This window comes from Miniopterus natalensis, chromosome 15, assembly GCF_054644295.1.
Source record: "Miniopterus natalensis isolate mMinNat1 chromosome 15, mMinNat1.hap1, whole genome shotgun sequence".
NCBI classification, from domain to species: domain Eukaryota; kingdom Metazoa; phylum Chordata; class Mammalia; order Chiroptera; family Miniopteridae; genus Miniopterus; species Miniopterus natalensis.
In genome coordinates this window covers 49,795,434-49,813,036 of record NC_142095.1, presented here as the reverse complement: position 1 = coordinate 49,813,036, position 17,603 = coordinate 49,795,434, and the positions used below count along the sequence as shown (strand labels likewise).

General features: G+C 43.7%; 1 protein-coding gene across 1 annotated transcript in view; it reads left to right on the top strand.

The window, feature by feature from the left end:
* Nucleotides 1-9,908: 9,908 nt before the first annotated feature.
* Nucleotides 9,909-17,603, top strand: part of FRMD4B (FERM domain containing 4B) — a 138,219-nt gene continuing 130,524 nt past the window's right edge. The window contains exon 1 of the mRNA XM_087825112.1: nt 9,909-9,969. Coding sequence (XP_087681238.1) covers nt 9,946-9,969 — 24 coding nt within the window. The 5' untranslated portion in view covers nt 9,909-9,945. The remainder of the gene's footprint in view (nt 9,970-17,603) is intronic.

The window sequence follows — 17,603 nt, the reverse complement described above, 5'->3', positions numbered from 1 at the left end:
AAGGAGCCCGACACAAAAGAATGCATACTCCAATATTCAACTTATATGCAGTTGTGGAATAGGAAATACTCATCTACGGTAGCAGAAATCTTAACAGTGGTTACTTTCAGGGGATGGGGAAGATTGGCAGAGGTGGCTTTCTGGAAGTAGTCTGTATCCTGGTAGGTGTGAGGATAACATAGGTGTATACATCTGTCAAAACTGATCAAATTGTAATACCGAAAACATGTACATTTTACTATATAAATCATAACTCAATTTTAAAAATGAAACAAAAAGCAATAACTGCTGCACAGGTCTTGGTTAGTAAGCGTATGAGATGAGCATCTTTCCACCGCAGGCTGCAAAGGAAATACCAAAGACTTCTAGGGTCGTGTCGAGAAGGTGCAGATGCTGACGCAGAGAGGCTCCCGTTGGCCCATATGGGACAATGTGGACATCAGTAAGGAAAGTAACTCTAATGGATTGAAATATGTATAATCTATTTAAGTGCATGTGTTTATACTTAACAAGCATTTTGGCAACATTGAAGGTGTCAACTTGTTATTCTGTAAACTGGTCAGTGAAAGGAAAGAGCCAGGCCTTTGCTCTGTTTCCTGTGTGAGTTGTGTCCCTGGGAAACCCGCTAGTCCCTGACCGCAGCGTCGCGCTCGAGAAGTGGCCTCGCTGATGATGACGGGGTGGGGTTGGAAAGTCACCGTGTTGCAGCACAGTCAACGACAGGGTCTGGCTGCAGAGCATTGGCCGCTGACATCGCTGGGAGATGCCCCTGCCCCAGGGAGAGCACTCAGGCCGCTGACCTCTGACACAGCCTGGCCACCAGAGCTCTAACCAGAATTTGGCCAAGCTGCCAGACTCTACCAGCCTTCGGGAAACACAGCGGGCCCGGAATGTGGTGAATGGCATCGTGGAGATGTAATCACCAAAGCTCCCATGGTAGGAGAATTTACAGCCCAGCTTCTTCAACAACTGAATAGCGGTGGGGGAGGGGGATTAACAGAAACCTAAGAGAAGTGTCAGCAAATTGCAAAACATGTACTATTAAAATCTGAAAAAAATTACATTAATAAGACAATTGAAAATTTGAACACTGAATATCTGATGATATCAAGGAAACTATTATTACGTACTTTAGGTGATGGGGGCTATGTTTTTAATGAGTCCTTATCTTTAACGTTGAAATGCTTCCAGGTGAAATTACTTGAAGTCTTGGGTTTGCTTCAGAATAGCACGTGCAGAAGGGCAGACAGCGGGCAAAACAGGGATGGAACAAAGTGAGCGAGGCGTCGGCAGGTTTGAAGCCTCGTGATGGATGCAGGAGGGGTCATCACACCAGCTGTCACCTTCTGTGACTGCTTAAATTTTCCACCATAAAAAGTTTGCTTTGTTTTGTTTGAAAAGAATGCAGAGGAAGAGAGGAAGGGAAACAAAACAAAACAGAAAACCAGAGTCTGCAGAAACACGGGCAGGAAGCCTAGTGCCTGCCCGAACGTTAACCCCTGGACGCACTTCTCTTTGGCAGCAGCCACCGAAGGAGAGGCCCTGTTTAAGAATGCGGGGTGGTCCCTGGGTTCAAATCCTGTTCGTCTGCACCCAACTGGGGGGAGGAGCTTTTGCTACCAGATTCCCTGAGACTCGGTTTCTTGCTTGTGAAATGGAAATGAGCTAGTACCCACTCCATAGGGCTGTGGCCAGGAAAAAAGAAGGTGATCTATGGACAGCAGATGGCATAGTACCTGACTAGCCAGCACTCGGTCCCTGTGGGCTGCTGACTACTATTTTATTGCATGTAGCATTTAAAATTAGAAAATAAGAGTGAGTATACGCACTTTTCAAAAAATGAAGCATTTTTTATGGCTTCTGAATTTCAAAGGTCTTTTTCTGTTCAGTTTTTTCAAACATGGATGAGGTTAGATTTTACAAAACTTATGTCCATTACCTGAAAAACTGCACATGGTTTATGGTAAAACCAAATCAAAAGCCAGGGCGTTCATCCTGTTAAAACAGGCAGGAAGTAACCCCCCACAATGCCTGCCTTTCTTTGTAACGTTTTCACCTCTGGTTTTCCGTTTATGGTTAAGAAAGCAAGAGAATCCGCCTAGAACGAGAAGCTTCCCTCTTTTCCTGCCTAGAGGAGACCATGAGTAATGGACTTTTCCATCAGGGTTGTTTTTCCTGGACATGATGTCCCCCTCCAACTGCTAAAACATGTGACCCTGAAAGAGAACCTAAGTAAACTTCAAACGTCCCTGATGGGTCAGAGATGCTGTCCCAGGTTCTAATAAATTATGAATTCGTTTTCTGTATTCGGTGCTCTTCCTCTTTAAACAGAAGTTCTATTCATTCAAAGTATTAGTTGAGAGACTTGCACATGCCGCGTGTTGTAGCAGAACAAGGTGTAATGGTCCTGAACTCAGCCCCCCGCCACCCACGGGGCCGCTCCTCTCGACCTCCGGTCCCAGGCTGGACTGGATGCTGTCCATTGCTGCCCAGTGCCTTTCATCGCATCCTGCTGTTTTATTTTCTTCATAGGTCTTACCCTCATCTGAAATGACTTTAGTTATTAATGAGCTTATTCTTACTGCAAACCCCCTCTAGATTTCTCTCCTTTTTACCACTGGGTCCCACCACCAAGCCCAGTACCCAGCAGGGCCCAGGGCACAATGAAAATATGGGGCTGCTTGTTCCAGAGTATTAAGAATTATAAGACAGTAGGTAGAGCACTAACCCAAGCACAGGAATCTGCTGAGCATAAGATGCTGTGGGACAGGCAGGTAAGAAACACCCCCAAAATAGTTAATGTAATGAATGCAAATCCAAGAAAAAATATCAGATACTAAAGGAGCTGTGACGTCCAGAAAGAGAAAAGATTAAGAATCGAAACTGGAGCCCGGCCAGCATCGCTCAGTGGTTGAGCATCAACTTATGAACCAGGAAGTCAAGGTTCGATTCCCGGTCAGGGCACATGCCCAGGTTGCGGGCTCGAAGTGGGGGTCCTGCAGGAGGCAGCCGATCAGTGACTCTCTCTCATCATTGATGTTTCTCTCTCTCCCTCCCTCTCTCTCTTTCCCTCTCTCCCCCTTCCCCTTCCAACCTCCCTTCCACTCTTTCTGAAAAGCAATGGAAAATATATCCCCAGGTGAGGATTAAAAATATATATATATATATATTTCTTTCGTTAGCACAAAGCTCACTAAACCCAGGACATGAGCCAGTCTCAAGGTTGTCCTCTAAGTTTATGGCAGTGGTTCGGTTAAGCTCAGCCGTCAGAGCTCTGGAAGTAGTGTTTGGTCTGTGGTGGGATTTTATAGCATGTCTGGCATTCATTCAGTATATGAGTGTCCTGTGATGAAAGTGTTAGTTTTGCGATAAATGCAAAGCTTCTCATAAAGATTCCTAAGACTCTATATTACTTTAGAAATTGGGACTACACTCCACATATTTTTCCTAAATTGGTGGACATGCTTCCCTTGTCCCGCTTCCCGGCCTGGTGAAAACTCCCATAGAGTCACCAGTACCCTGTCCAAGCTCACCAGTTGGGTGAGCATCTAATTACATTACAATTTGTATTATACAGGTGTAATTTCCAATATGCTTTTATTTCACTCGAACTTACTCCACGGTATAATTCCATTTGCAGTGGAACTCTTTAACAAGTTTCTCAAAGTCTGCATTCCTGGATCCCAGGTTAAGTGCTGCCCCAGGTCTGACTCCCTGGCAGGGGCCCTTTGGGAGAGCACTGGTTTCAGGTGGGATGGAGAGTGAGCTTTGCCGCTACTTCTGTCTGGGTCTTTGAGAGCCAGCTCTCTAGGACCGCTTGCTACCCAATTCACTGATCACAGAACTCCTGTTGGGTACCCTAGCACTGCAGGAACTGTCCATCTCCCCAAGACAGAATCCCCAGCAGCTAGGTCCCCCTGTGTCTGCAGCTGTAGCTCCCCAGTTCCCCAGTTCTGTGTTGATAGCACCCAAGTTTTTGAACACTGTTGGTCAGCTGGAAAAGGTATCTGATTCCAGCTCTCATTTCTCCCACAAACTGAAGTGTTAAATAAGACCTTTTAGTTTGGAAATGAATCTTCTTAAAAATTAAAACTAGCTAAAGATAGGTGTGTTAAGACTTCTAGTCAAGGTGGCATAGTAGTTGAACTCTTTCCTAACCTCCTCCCATGATTACAGAAAAATTACAACTAAATTGTGGAACAAGCATTTTGAGAACCACTCGAAGACTAGCTGAACAGAATTCCTCTAGCTAAGGATATAAACACATGCCACATTGAAACTGGTAAATAATAGAAAAGATCAGTGAAACCATGAGCTGATTCGTTAAAAAGTATGCAAAATAGATAGAGGGCTAAAGTAAATAAAATCAGAAATGAGAGGGGAGAAGTTACAATGGACACCACAGAAATACAAAGTATTATAAGAAAATTCTACAAAGAGTTACATGCCAACAAATTAGACAATTGGAAAGAAATGGATAAATGCCTAGAAATGTACAATCTTCCAAAACTAAATCAAGAAGAAACAGAAAATCTGAACAAGCCGATAGCTACTAATAAACAAAAGTCTTGGATTGGATGGCTTCATAGGTGAATTTTACCAAACTTTCAAAGAAGAATTAATACCTATCCTTCTCAAACTATTCCAAAAAATTGGGAGAAAAGGAAAGATTCCCAAACTCATTTTACAAGGCTAACATTACTCTGATACCAAAACCAGGAAAAGACAGTATGAAAAAAGAAAATCGTATGCCGATATCTCTGATAAACATAGATGCAAAAATCCTCAACAGAATATTAGTAAACCAAGTTCAGCAATACATAATAAAGATTATATGCTATGATAAAGTGGGATTTATTCCTGGGATGCAAGGTTGCTTCAATGTCCACAAAACAATTAATGTGATACATCACATAAATAAAATAAAGGATAAAAATCATATAATTATACCAATGGAGGCAGAAAAATCATTTGAAAAAATCCAGCATCCATCTATGATGAAAACTCTCAGCAAAATTGGAATAGGGGAACATACCCCAACAAAACAAAGGCCATATATTACAAACTGATCGCAAACACTATACTCAAGGGGGAAAAGCTAAAAAAGTGTTTTCTTTAAGATCAGGAATAAGACAAGGTGTTCACTTTCACCACTTCTATTGAACATAGTATTTTAAGTCTCAGCCAAAGAAATCAGACAAGAAAAAGAAATAAAAGGCCTCCAAATTGGAAAGGAAGAGGTAAAACTGTCATTATTTGCAGACGACACACTATATAAAGAGAACCCTAAAGATTCTACCAAAAAAAAAAAATATTAGAACTAACAAGTGAATTTAGTAAAGTAGCAGAATACAAAATTAATACTCAGAAATCAGTTGTACTTTTTAAAAGACTAATTTATTGATTTTTAGAAAGAGAAAAGAGGAGGAGAGAGAGAAACATCAATGTGAGAGACAAACATCAGTCGGCTGTCTCCTACATGTCCCCTAAGGGGATCGAGCCTGCAACCCAGGCATGTGTCCTGACCAGAATCAAACTGGCAACCTTTTGGTGCTTGGGACGATGTCCAGCCAACTGAGCCACCCTGGCCAGGGCATCAGTTGCAATTGTATACACTATAACAAACCATCAGAAAGAGAAATTAAGAAAACAATCCCATTTATAATTGCATCAAAAAGAATAGAATTCCTAGAGATCAATTTAACCAAGGGGGTAAAAGACCAGTTCTCAGAAAAGTATAAGACACTGAAGAAGAAAAACTGAAGAAGAGACAAATAAGTGGAAGGATATAGTGTGCTCATGGATTGGAAGAATTAACATCCTTAAAATTTCCATGCTACCCAAAGCAATCTACAGATTTAATGCAATCCCTATCAAAATACCAAAGACATTTTTCACAGAACTAGTACAAATAATTCTAAAATATATATGGACTCACAAAAGACCACTAATAGCCAAAGCAATCTTGGTAAAAAAAGAACAAGGTTGGAGGTATCATGCTACCTTATATCAAACTATACTACAAGGCCATAGTAATCAAAATAGCATGGTACTGGTGTAAAAACAGACATAAGTCAATGGAACAGAATAAGAGCCCAGATATAAACCCACGCCTATATAGTCAATCAACATATGACAAAGGAGGCGAAAATATAACATGAGGTAAAGACAATCTCTTCAGTAAACAGTGTGGGGAAAACTAGGCAGATACATGCAAAAAGAAATGAAACTAGATCACTTTCTTACACTGTATAGAAGAATAAACTCAAAATGGATTAAATACTTAAATGTAAGACTTGAAACCATAAAACTCCTAGGAGAAAACATAGACAGTAAATTCTTTGACATTGTTCTTAGCAATATTCTTTTTTGATATGTCTCCTCAGGCAAGGGAAACAAAAGAAAAAATAAACAAATGGGACTACACCAAACTAAAAAGTTTTTGCACACTAAAGGAAACCATCAACAAAATGAAAAGACAACCTACCGATTAGAAGATATTCACCAATTATACATCTGATAAGGGGTTAATATCCAAAATTTATATAGAACTTATACAACTTAACACCAAAAATATCAAACAATTAATTAGAAAATAGAGGACCTGAATAGACATTTCTGCAAAGAGGACATACAGATGGCCAATAGACATATAAAAAGATGCTCAACATCACTAATCATCAGGGAAGTACAAATTTTAAAAAATTAAATATCACCTGTCAGAATGGCTGTCATCAATAAATCTAACAGGTGGGTGAGGATGTGGAGAAAAGGAGACCCTTATGCACCAATGGTAGGATTGTAAATTGCTGCAGTCACTATGGAAAACAGTATGGAGGTTCCTCAAAAGATAAAAATAGAACTACTATATGACCCAGCAATTCCACTTCTGAGTATTTATCTGAAGAAATCAAAATACTAACTTGAAAAGAGATATGCACCCCTATGTTATAGCCAAGATATGAAAGCAACCTAAGTGCCCATCAATAGACAAATGGATAAAGAAGAAGTGGTACATATAGTATACAATGAAATATTACTTAGCCATAAAAAAATAAAATTTTACCATTTGCAACAACATGAGTGGACCTAGAAGGTATCACGCTAAGCAAAATAAGTCAGACAAAGATAAATACCATATGATTTCACTTATATATGGAATCTAAAAAACAAAATAAATATACAAACAAAGCAGAAATAAACTCATAGATACAGAGAATAAATTGATGATTGCCAGATGGGATGGAGGTTGGGGAGATGGGTGAAAAAAGTGAAGGGATTAAAAAGTACAAATTAGTAGTTGTAAAGTACAGCATAAGGAATAATATTGTGACAACTATATATGGTGTCAGTTGGTATATATATGGTATCAAGGTGATCACTTTGTGAGGTATATACATGTATAATCACTGGGTTGTGCACCTGAAACTAATGTAATATTGAATATCAACTGTAATTAAAAAATAAATTTTAAATTAACATTCATAAAATTCAAAAAACATAAAAATTAAAACTAAGCAGAAGTGGAAATTATAGTGATTCAGGTGGTCATTGGATCTGTCTTTCCAACTTTTCTGTCCGGTGTGAAGTACCCTGGGAACCCCAGGCTCTTGTCCTCGCAGCATTGTGGCTCCAGAGCAAACACTCCCTCTCCCCTGACCCATAACCAGTGCGTATAGGGACAGAGCATTATTGGTTATTCTTGAATTGCTTGTTCCTCCCATGATATGGAGGTGTAGGGCTAGCCTCATCCTGGTTATTTGAATAGTGCCCTTGGGAAGCAGGCACCCGTGATTAGGAAAAGGTGAAACAGACCCTGGACAGGCAAAAACAACAGACACTTCGACTGCCCCCTAGTTTTAATCCTCTCGTGTGCTTCCACAGCCATCACCTGACCTGGCCCCAGCTCTGCACTTGGCCTGGCAGCCCTCACCAGGCCCTTCAAGTTGGCCGCCTTATGGTGTTAGCCCTTTCTATTGCCCGATTCTGACACTGGTTAGCAAAATTGTAGTTGTCCTTCAACAGTGAAAAATTTTTTCCCGTACAATCAGAAATGTCCCACAAGTTCTTTCAGTAGTCTATCCAACTCAGTGAGAAAAGGCACCGTTTATTGAGTTTTAAGTAGAAGGTTTCTCCAGCTATAAAATAATTCCCCATTTTCCCAATGCGAAGACTTGAAACAGATGTTTTAGGGCAGATTTAATATATGAAAATTTAGGAATGTAGATGAAACAGTGGAATAGTTGTAATATTTAAGGTCATTCTGTAGATTAATCATTGGAGTGATCGCTCTCTTTCACTCTCCCTCTTATTTCAGCCTCTTTACTTGCATCCATGTGTTGACCCCAAAATAAAAGTCATTCTCCAAGCATCCTGGGCGCTTTCCCCAACACAGCACGTTTGCTTCTGCCTAAGTCCTTGGAGCCACAGCACTTTTTGAATCCTGTGTGATATTTCACTGCAATATCATTGCATCACTTTTTCTTCCTTTCCATTCATCCTGGAGATATGTATACACGTTCTCCCAGAGTAACCAGCTACTGCACGGCCTTTTGAAGTAACATTTAAGTAACTTGTTTATTCTAACATCCAACCCCTACCAATGTGAGGTCACATGCCCACAGTAATTACTAAATCTGTATTAAATGTTTTGCTACCTTTCTACTGACTATCAAATGGCCTGTATAAGCATACAAACTTGGTCTTCATCAAGGTTGTAACAGGCTGTTGTGTCTTCCCAGGCAGTACATTATAGTTCAAGGGAGTTAGAGTTTTAAAAGGACTTGAAGATAAAGCTTCTTCCTCATTTCTGAAGGATATTGTTTTTAGGGGGTGCGGTTGGGGGAGGGCACCTTACCCTTAATGTAAATACATGTGGTATACACTTATATGCCAGGCAAATTTTTTGTGCTTTGCATATATTATCTCATTTCATTTCTCGAACATCCTTAGGAGACAGGGTTTTTTATCCCCACTTTATTAAGGAGGAAATGAATTCTCTGAGCAGCCAAGTAACTTTCCCAAGGACAGATGGCTACAAGAATGCCAGGCTTGTCTGGCTCTAGAGCTCGTATTGTTAGCCATACCACACACTTGCACAAAATTCCAGACTGGTCTTTTTACAGTGGGAGAAACATGTTACCTGTCACAGGCTCTTACTTAATCATTCTAAAAATAGCAAATAGATTTACTATTTTTCCTGGATTGTGTATACTTTTCTCTCTGCTTTATGTTGAAATATAATGTATGTTTATTTATTCCCTATTTGGTGAGTAATTTCGATAGTAATGACTTTGTTAAATGCAAATAATGAAATAGGCTGTGGAGTCGTGCTGCAGAATTTGGGTTTGAGGCCAGCCTCCTGGTGCTATCACCGAGGCTGCCCCATAGAATTCTGAGTTTCTCTCCTAGTGTAAATGCTATTGACATGAATGGCTATGCGTAGCAAAACTGAATTAAGTATTATTTCTAATTGTATTCATTAAATTCCTTATCTTGGTCAGCATATGTAGAGACTAAAGAGCCGAAATTGAAGCTTGGATCCTTAGATGGCATGGCCGTCTCTGATTAATTATCCAACCCTGACCAAGTATCAGCAATGAAGTTAGAAAACAGTAAGCATTTCATCACGGCTTCAAACATATAGAGAATAGAGGCTGTAAGTGGCCAAAAGCGATAGCAGAAGCGTTTGGTTGTTGTTGGGCTTTCCCCCCATTGCTCTCCTGACTCATGTTGAAAGGCTTTTGTTTCTAATCAAAGCAACAACGGTAAGGTCATTTCCTTGCGATTATGTGGCAGCGGAAGGCGTCGGTGGTTTTTAGGTCCCTACTTCCACCAGCTTGTATTTGGAGAAGCACACACACACACACACACACACACACACACACACCACAAGTGCTTAATACGTGTGTCTTTTGTCCTGCATGTTCTCTCCAGTCCCTTTAAATGAGCCGAGATCATGGTTCGGAGGTAAGAACAATTTCTCTTGTAATCTTCTGACTGCAGACAGTGTAGTGCTGCTCTTACTGGCATTTCTTAACAAAATCTTGGGCAGATTTTAATATTGTACTGAGGTGGGCTAAGTACTAATACTCCTGGACCCAACTTTCAGGAAAGGAAACTACAAGAAATGCTTATTGTTGCTTTTTTTCAAAGAATCACTCTGCGAACAGGAATAACTGGGTGCGCTGCAGTGATACTGAGTGAAGATGTCCTTGGCACTCCTGCTTCGGGGGGTTTCCTGTCCTTGTTTAAAATGCTCTCTCTGCTCCCTTAGAGGTCCTAAGAGGCTGATTTCTTGTTTTCCCTCCGGAACTTTGGTAGTTATTGTTGAATCTATAATTCTGCTTCCCCACACCCTCCACCCACAGCTATCCTTTATCTTTTCTTTTGTTCAATTTTAGTTTAAAAAAATTTAAAGACTAGAGCTGTTTACTGATGTGAAAGGAGAGCGAGGGGCGGAGCTGTGTCCGTGAGCTGCGTTCTGTGTTCAGATTTGCAGTTCCTACGGCTCCGCACCGTGTGTTGGGGGCTGTCTCAAAGATCCTGTGGGGCCTAGAGCGCATTAGTAACTTTTCTGAAAAGACCTTTTAATGTTCATTCCTGTTTTGCCTCAAGAAGGAAGCAGGAAAATTGAATTCTGTCCCCAGTCTAGTTTATGATGAAGACTGCGATCCATTCAGCAGCTCAGGGTAGAGATCTTGGAAACGCCATTGTTGGGGATGGTTGTCAATTAATTAATAACACTTTTATGACTTGTCAGAGGAAGTCCTACATCCTAATTAAAGGGAAGCTTTTTTTCCTTTCCTCCCTTGCAATGCGGTTATGGTAAACTCATCAAGTCCTACTCTGGGTGTCTGTCTGTTTTCTGTTCCCTGGTAGGTAGATGTTGGAGATGGAGGAGGGGAGGGATCTGGGTAGACGTCAGAAAACAAAGGAAATTGTCTCGGCCAGGAGACTGCAAAGCTCTTGGGTATAAAAGGAAGTCTGTGGAGGAAGTGGGTCGGCTTGGGGAGAGAAGAGAAGCATCAAGGAAACAACAGCACAGCGGGGACGGGACAGGGCCCTTACCCAGCACAGCACAATAGTGCTGCTTAGAAATGAATCGCTTGTCTGTAAATCAGTCCCGCCTGAAGGTACTGACGGATCCGAGGGAATGGAAAGGAACATAAAGGATCCCAAATGCAGCCCTCGGCCTCTAGCTCTCGGCACGGCCTTAGAGGATTCTGTTCTTAAGACTGGGCCATAGGAGCTCCCGAGAAGAGGGACCACCCTAGCAGCCCCTCCAGGAAGTAAAACTCCCCCTCCTCGCCGAGGATCTGAAATGTTCCCAGCCTACAACGTGATGCCTTCCCCCTCATCATAATCGCCTACGTTGACAGGTCTGATTGCTGCCAAGTGACTTACTCATATCAGGCTGACGCTGCTTTGGGTTTAGCAACTCGGACTCCTCTACCTTGAGGCCTGTACAACTAGGCCTCAGTATAGTTGTATAGTAAGCTTCTCAACTTAACATCTACCCTGGGAGAACAGCAAGCACATAGAACATTTAGTCCTGAAAGAAGGGTATGTTAGGAAAGGCGACAACAGTTATTCACCAGGTATTTTACCCTCTGAGTTTCTCAGCAAAGGAATCTGGATACTGAGTAGAAGGCAAAGCTGTCTGACTAGTTGCTGTTGCCACCTATAATAAACACCTTGAAGCAGAAAAAAAATTAATTAAATTAAATATTCCCAGGCAACTAAATCCCACTCCCAGGCACCTTCTGTGTGTTCATCGCACTGTGTATCTGCTCCTCCGTTTGGTGTGTGCAGTAGTCCCCTGTATCCACAGGGCTTAGGTTCCAAGATCCAGTGGATGCCTGAAACCACAGGTAGTGCTGAGCCCCGTATACACTGTTTTTCCTGTATGCGCACGCCTGTGATAAAGTTTAATCTATAAATTAGGTGCAGTGGGAGTAACAACAATAACTAATAATAAAAACAATTATAACAATACACTCTAATAAAAGATATGTAAATGTGATATTATTAAGTAAAAAGGCAGAGTTGAACATAAGCACTGAGATGCCTCATCCGTCAACCTGAGAACCCAGAGGCTGCTAAGTGACTGATACAGGCGGGGAGCGTATGGGGTGGAGAAGCTGGACGAAGGGGTGACTCGTGTCCCGGGCTGGATGGAGGGGACAGCATGAGATTTCATCACAACTCGCAGAATGGCCTGCAATTTAAAACTTAGGAATTCTTTATTTCTGGAGTTTTTCATATAGTATTTTAGACTGTGGTTGACTGAGAGTAACTGCCAAGTGACTTACTCATATCAGGTTGAGGCTGCTTTGGGTACAGCCACTCGGACTCCTCACCTTGAAGACAAGGGGGACCATTGTCCAGGGAAGTGGAGGCTCCCACATCTGGTGGAGAGAGTGCTCCGTCGCTGGCAAGGCAAGGGGAGGGCTGGTGGGCAAACACCGTTGGTACAGTTGAGTATTTAAACATATTTGTGCTGTGCAGGATTTGTGCTGGAAGAAACATTGTCCAATCCCCTGATTCTATTGCTGAAGAGATTAAAATGCAGAGAAATGAAGCTTTCCTAAGACCTCATCTGTCTATAGGGGCAGGGCACAGCCTCGCGTCTGGGTCCCAGGTCCTGATTCTGTGCTCCGTCCCTGCTGTGCTGGCTCTAGACCCGCCATCCCCCCATGCTGGTTCTAGACCTGCCGTCACCCCCCCATGCTGGTTCTAGACCCCTGATGGCTTTGCCTGGCGTAGGCTTCTCTGCATTCCCCGCGACGCTGTCCTCTCTGCTCTCGGTTCTGTCCTGGACTAGAAACGGGGAGCTGCGTCCCCGGCGAGGTCTGCGCTGCTTCCAGGGCAGGCCCCCGGAAGACCCCACGAAAATGGAGCAGCAGTCGCGCTGCTGGTCGTGACAAGCTGTCGTCCTAGGCAAACGTACTGAAACCCGCTCGCCTTGACTGGTAAACATCGTGGGGTCCTGGCCCTCAGCGGAGCCGGTCTCAAGGCCCTCGTTCCAGGAGGGGGCTTTTGTTTACCCTGAGATGGAATCCAGCAGCTCCCATTGAGACTTTTTCTTGCTTAATGTTGGAAAACTACAAAAACATTCAAATGAAAGACTTTATAAACTAGAAAGATAAATCCGCGTGTGGGTAAAACGTGTCAGCATAGGCGAATGTAACCGGGAAGGTTGGGTGGTTCGTAGCTGCCTCCGCCACCCAGATGGAGCACAGCTGTCCCGCCGTCCTCCAGCGCCGTCCTCTGTTCTTTCTTCTCTCCCGCCTTCCTTCTCTCCCTTGTTTCTTCCCACTGATATTTTCCTTTTCACTAGACAAGAATTCAGGGCTCGGAGCGCATGAGCAGATGCCCATAGTGCCAGTGGCAGTGTGTAGTGGGAGAGAGGTGCGGGAGGCAGAGTCGAAGATGAAGAAATTCCTGAAACCAGGAACCAGAGCCAGGCACTGAGCTGCCGTCTAGGAAGAAATCAGGACCTTGCGGGTAATAGAACAACCCCTGCATTGAAATTCCATGCTGCTCCCTAGATTCCCAATTTTTGGAAAGTCAACACGCATTTCCTAGGTGTTTATTGGGCCGCAGTCCGCCAGGCGTGGGCTCGCGGAGGTGGGTGAGCCCCCACACTTAGGAAGCCCCGACGGGTGGAGAGAGCAGACCCGAGCTCTCCAGTGACCGGAGCTCTCACAAGCTTCACTTTTAGTTCATTTGCAGCTCACGCTTGGGGAGTGTGAACGCTGTTGACGTGAAATGATTGCAAGGAGTGGAATTTAGTTAATATGATTTTGAAGTCAAAGGGTTGGACTAACGGGTATATTTAGGTAGAAATTGAGCAATGTCAACTACAACAAATGGTGACACCCTAAAGCATTTAGGGGTCCCCTGTTCAAGATGTTGTGTTTGGTGGGCTCTGTGTAAACGAGCAGAGAGAGGGGGATGGTGAGGCAGTGCTTTGGGTCAGCACGGGAACCCTGCCTTGCCCCTTGTGAACCGAGTGCTTCTCTATCCCTCTGATGGGGATAGTTAAAGTTACCGCATGAGGTTATTGGGGGATTAGAGCTAGTCTCTGCCCCTGAAGACATATCTAATAAATGCCTGTTAATATTACTGAATAATAATATTATTATAGCCTTACCTCAACTGCAACAAATTATAACAGTGGTGTCGTGAAAATATGTTGACACCGCCTGAAGACTGAGTGCACCAAGGCCTGATGGGGTCATTTTTCAGGGCTCTTCAGGTCGTGAGAGCATAAGTATGAATCAGTTGCTCATTCCCCCACTTTGGGGTCATCTCTGCATCTTGCCATTGTTGGGATATCCATCAGCCTCCTGTCGTTTTGGACACAGAGATCATTTGACTGTAGACATTTGTCTGGATTTCGCTGGGCACAAGTTTGCAAATGAGTCATTGTGGCATATTGTCATGGGCTTGAGGTCAAGTGTTCATCTTTTTCAGGACCTGGTTCTAAACCATTTTAAGGACCTAAGGCTAGTGCAGATGTGATGAAAGTATGGAAAGTCTTCCTATCAAGATTCTCACCAACGCATTCACCTATACTTGGAGGGGGAGGGGTGACTTGCAAACCCTCCAACCTCATGAATAGACCTGTTCGAGGTTCTTGTATTGCAGCTGAAGAACTGGAATAAACTGTGTGTCGTTGGAGAACTGGTGAGAATTAGTTGACCTCTGTGTGTGATGCCCAAGAAAGGAGTTTTTCTGAAACTCTTTAGCACTTACCCTTATTTTCACCTGCTAAAAGTGCAGGGGCCCAGCATTGGCATGGGCTCTATAGAAGATATTTGGGTTTTAAGAGCAAGTCCTCTGTAGCCATTTATACTGCTCTCTGGGAGCTGGAGTCAGACCTCTAGCTACAACCAGGGTGTGGAGGGGCAGGTTTTCTCTTGGTAGTTGGCCTTGTGTTGAGTTGAGAGGCCACTCTAGCAGGATGTGAAAGTAATTGCTCTGTTCACCATTAGGACTTTAGGGATTCATCAGAAACTCTGCAGAGGTTTCGCAGTAACCACGGTGTTTGAGTTGGAACAATAAGAGGTTGCTCTTGGTAACCATGCACAGCCCCAAGTGTTCATGTAAAGGGGCAAGCACCCCCTTTATTAGAACAAGTACTGAGGCCCAACACACCACAAATCTTACTTTGCATTACCCTTTTTGCCTTCTTTTTAAAAGAGACTACTCACTGACTAGCGCTACTTTGGAATATTTTATATGAAAAAAGACTATGTTGCTTTCCTGTTTTTTATGAAATGAATAAGCACCCATTTTTTTCATTCAGTAGGTATTTATTGAACAGGGGCTTTTGTGGGATGCATGCTACAAGCTGGGATGCAGTGGTAGAAAGACATATAGCCCCCAGAGGCAGATATTTTAGAAAAAGTACATTGTTATTTAACTACAACTATGAAAAGTGCTACAAAAGAGAAGCATAGAGAGCTAAAAGAACAAACCACACTCAGAACAAGAGTTATGGAGCCCAGAGCCACCCGAGGCCTCTGTGCGTCAGCTCACTTAACCCTCAGAGCAAGTCTCCTAGTCATTTCCATTGTGCAGATCAGGGACTCGAGTAACAAAGAGATGCGGCCATTTGCCCATGGTCCTGTCGCTGGCAAAGTATCAGAGCCAGGATTTGACCCGGGCAATCTGACTCCAGAGTCTTCGCTCATAACCACTACACGTGGCTTCCAAGAGAAAGCGACTTTTCATCTGTTTTGATAAATTGGGACTTTCTGTACCCCTCATGCTTTGAGTGGGAAGGAGATCATACAGAGAAGGAATCAGGAGGACCAGTGTGGCTGGAGCTCGAGAGTGAGGAGGGGGCGGGACAAGACGGGTGAGGTGGGCGGGGAGCAGGGGGATCGGGGCTTGGCGGGCTGCCTACCTCATGGGAGCATTGCAACTGAATTCAGTCATCTCTGAAGCCAGCCCCTCAGTCAAAAAGATGCTTCCAGGAGCCTCTGACATGAAAGCATTGAGTGCCATTCTCCAGACCTGGTCCAATTATTTCAGGTCAATTTACTGCTGTGTATATAGAAAGCAGCCTGCTTGAGGATGCTTTATCCGGAAATCAACCTGTCCCATTGATGTCTTCCACAAGCCAAAATATCTTCTCCCTTTTCTGAGACTTGCAAGAATACATTTTCCACAATGGACCATGGAGCCACATTGTGCCCCGTGGCAGGCTCAGTGACCGTCACCATCATGGTGGCTAACACTTTGGGACAGGCACTGTGTTGAGTGCTTTCCGTGCATTCTTGTGCTTCAGCCTCAACTCCATGAGGTAGGGACTATTACAGTCCCCTCCCCGCCAGATGAACCCATCTACAGGGATCAGAACCATGCCCAAGGTCCCACTGGTTGGTGTCAGAGTCAGGACCTGTGTCCTGCATCCAGCGCTGCCCGATGCCCAGTCCACGCCGAGCCCTACCCGGCGCTGCCTCCCTGCAGGCGGCACTTGCCATTTGACACGTGGGAAAGCTGTGCAAAGTTGACGATAGACTGATTCTAAAGCTGGGGTCTTACATGGAGTTTCATTTTCTAGGCCAATAGTTAGATCTCACAGGAAAAAGGAAAAAGAAAGGAAACTGCATAGAACACCGGGGACTTTCAGCACGACCTGAAGCGGCCTCGTGAACATGTTACAGATCTCCCCACCCACCAGCTGCACTGGGGGAATTGGCAAAAATAGATCTAAAGGGAGTGTCAGGGGGAGGGGTCTGTATTTGGATATTAACCAGTAGGAGTTTGGAAGAATCAAGAATAAAACAGAATAGTTTTAATATTTATTGGGTACTTCCGATGTGCTAAGTTCTATGTATTCACTCATTTAATCCTCACAACCCTGTGAAGTTGGTCAGATTTGTATCTCCATTTAGAAATGGGCACCAATGCAATGCACAGGTCTTCTGGATTATTTCTCCCCTTCCATTTTTGTTCCCTCGTTCCCCCAGTCTCGTCTCACAGTGACCGGAGCTTTCTTTTCCAAATGTCCCAGATCACGTCTCCCACACCTGAAAGCCTCCAGGGACCTCCTGCTGCGCTTGGAACAGCCGGCGTTCAGTGGGTGATATGGTCCAGTGGTTTTCAGGCTCCAGGATGCATCAGAGTGACCCGGGGGACTTGATAAATCACAGGGGGCTGGACGCCACTCCGCATTTTTTGCAAGTTCTAACCAATGCGGTGCGCTGGTCCGGGGCCACACTTTGCGAGCCTGTGATGAGCCCCCTCATTAACTCTGACCTTGTCTCCTGTACTTGTCCTTTTAGTGACCAAGTTCCAGCCACATTTGCTGCCATTTGTCCTTAAACAGTGCCTTCTCAATGGTGAGACTTCACTCTCAACGGGAGTGAAAATTGGTTCTTGGGGGGGGGAAAAACCTTAGTCTGAGAGCCTGTGTCCCGCCAAAGCTCAGTTTTACTCAACAGGTACATAATATATCTGGGGCATTAACATGTCATGGAGGAGGACAGTATTGGGGGTGTCTAGAGAGGCTCTTAAGAGTATGCCAGTGGAAAATGTTGTGCAGCAATGTCTTAACCTAACTGAGCACTGGGCTTTTGCATTTG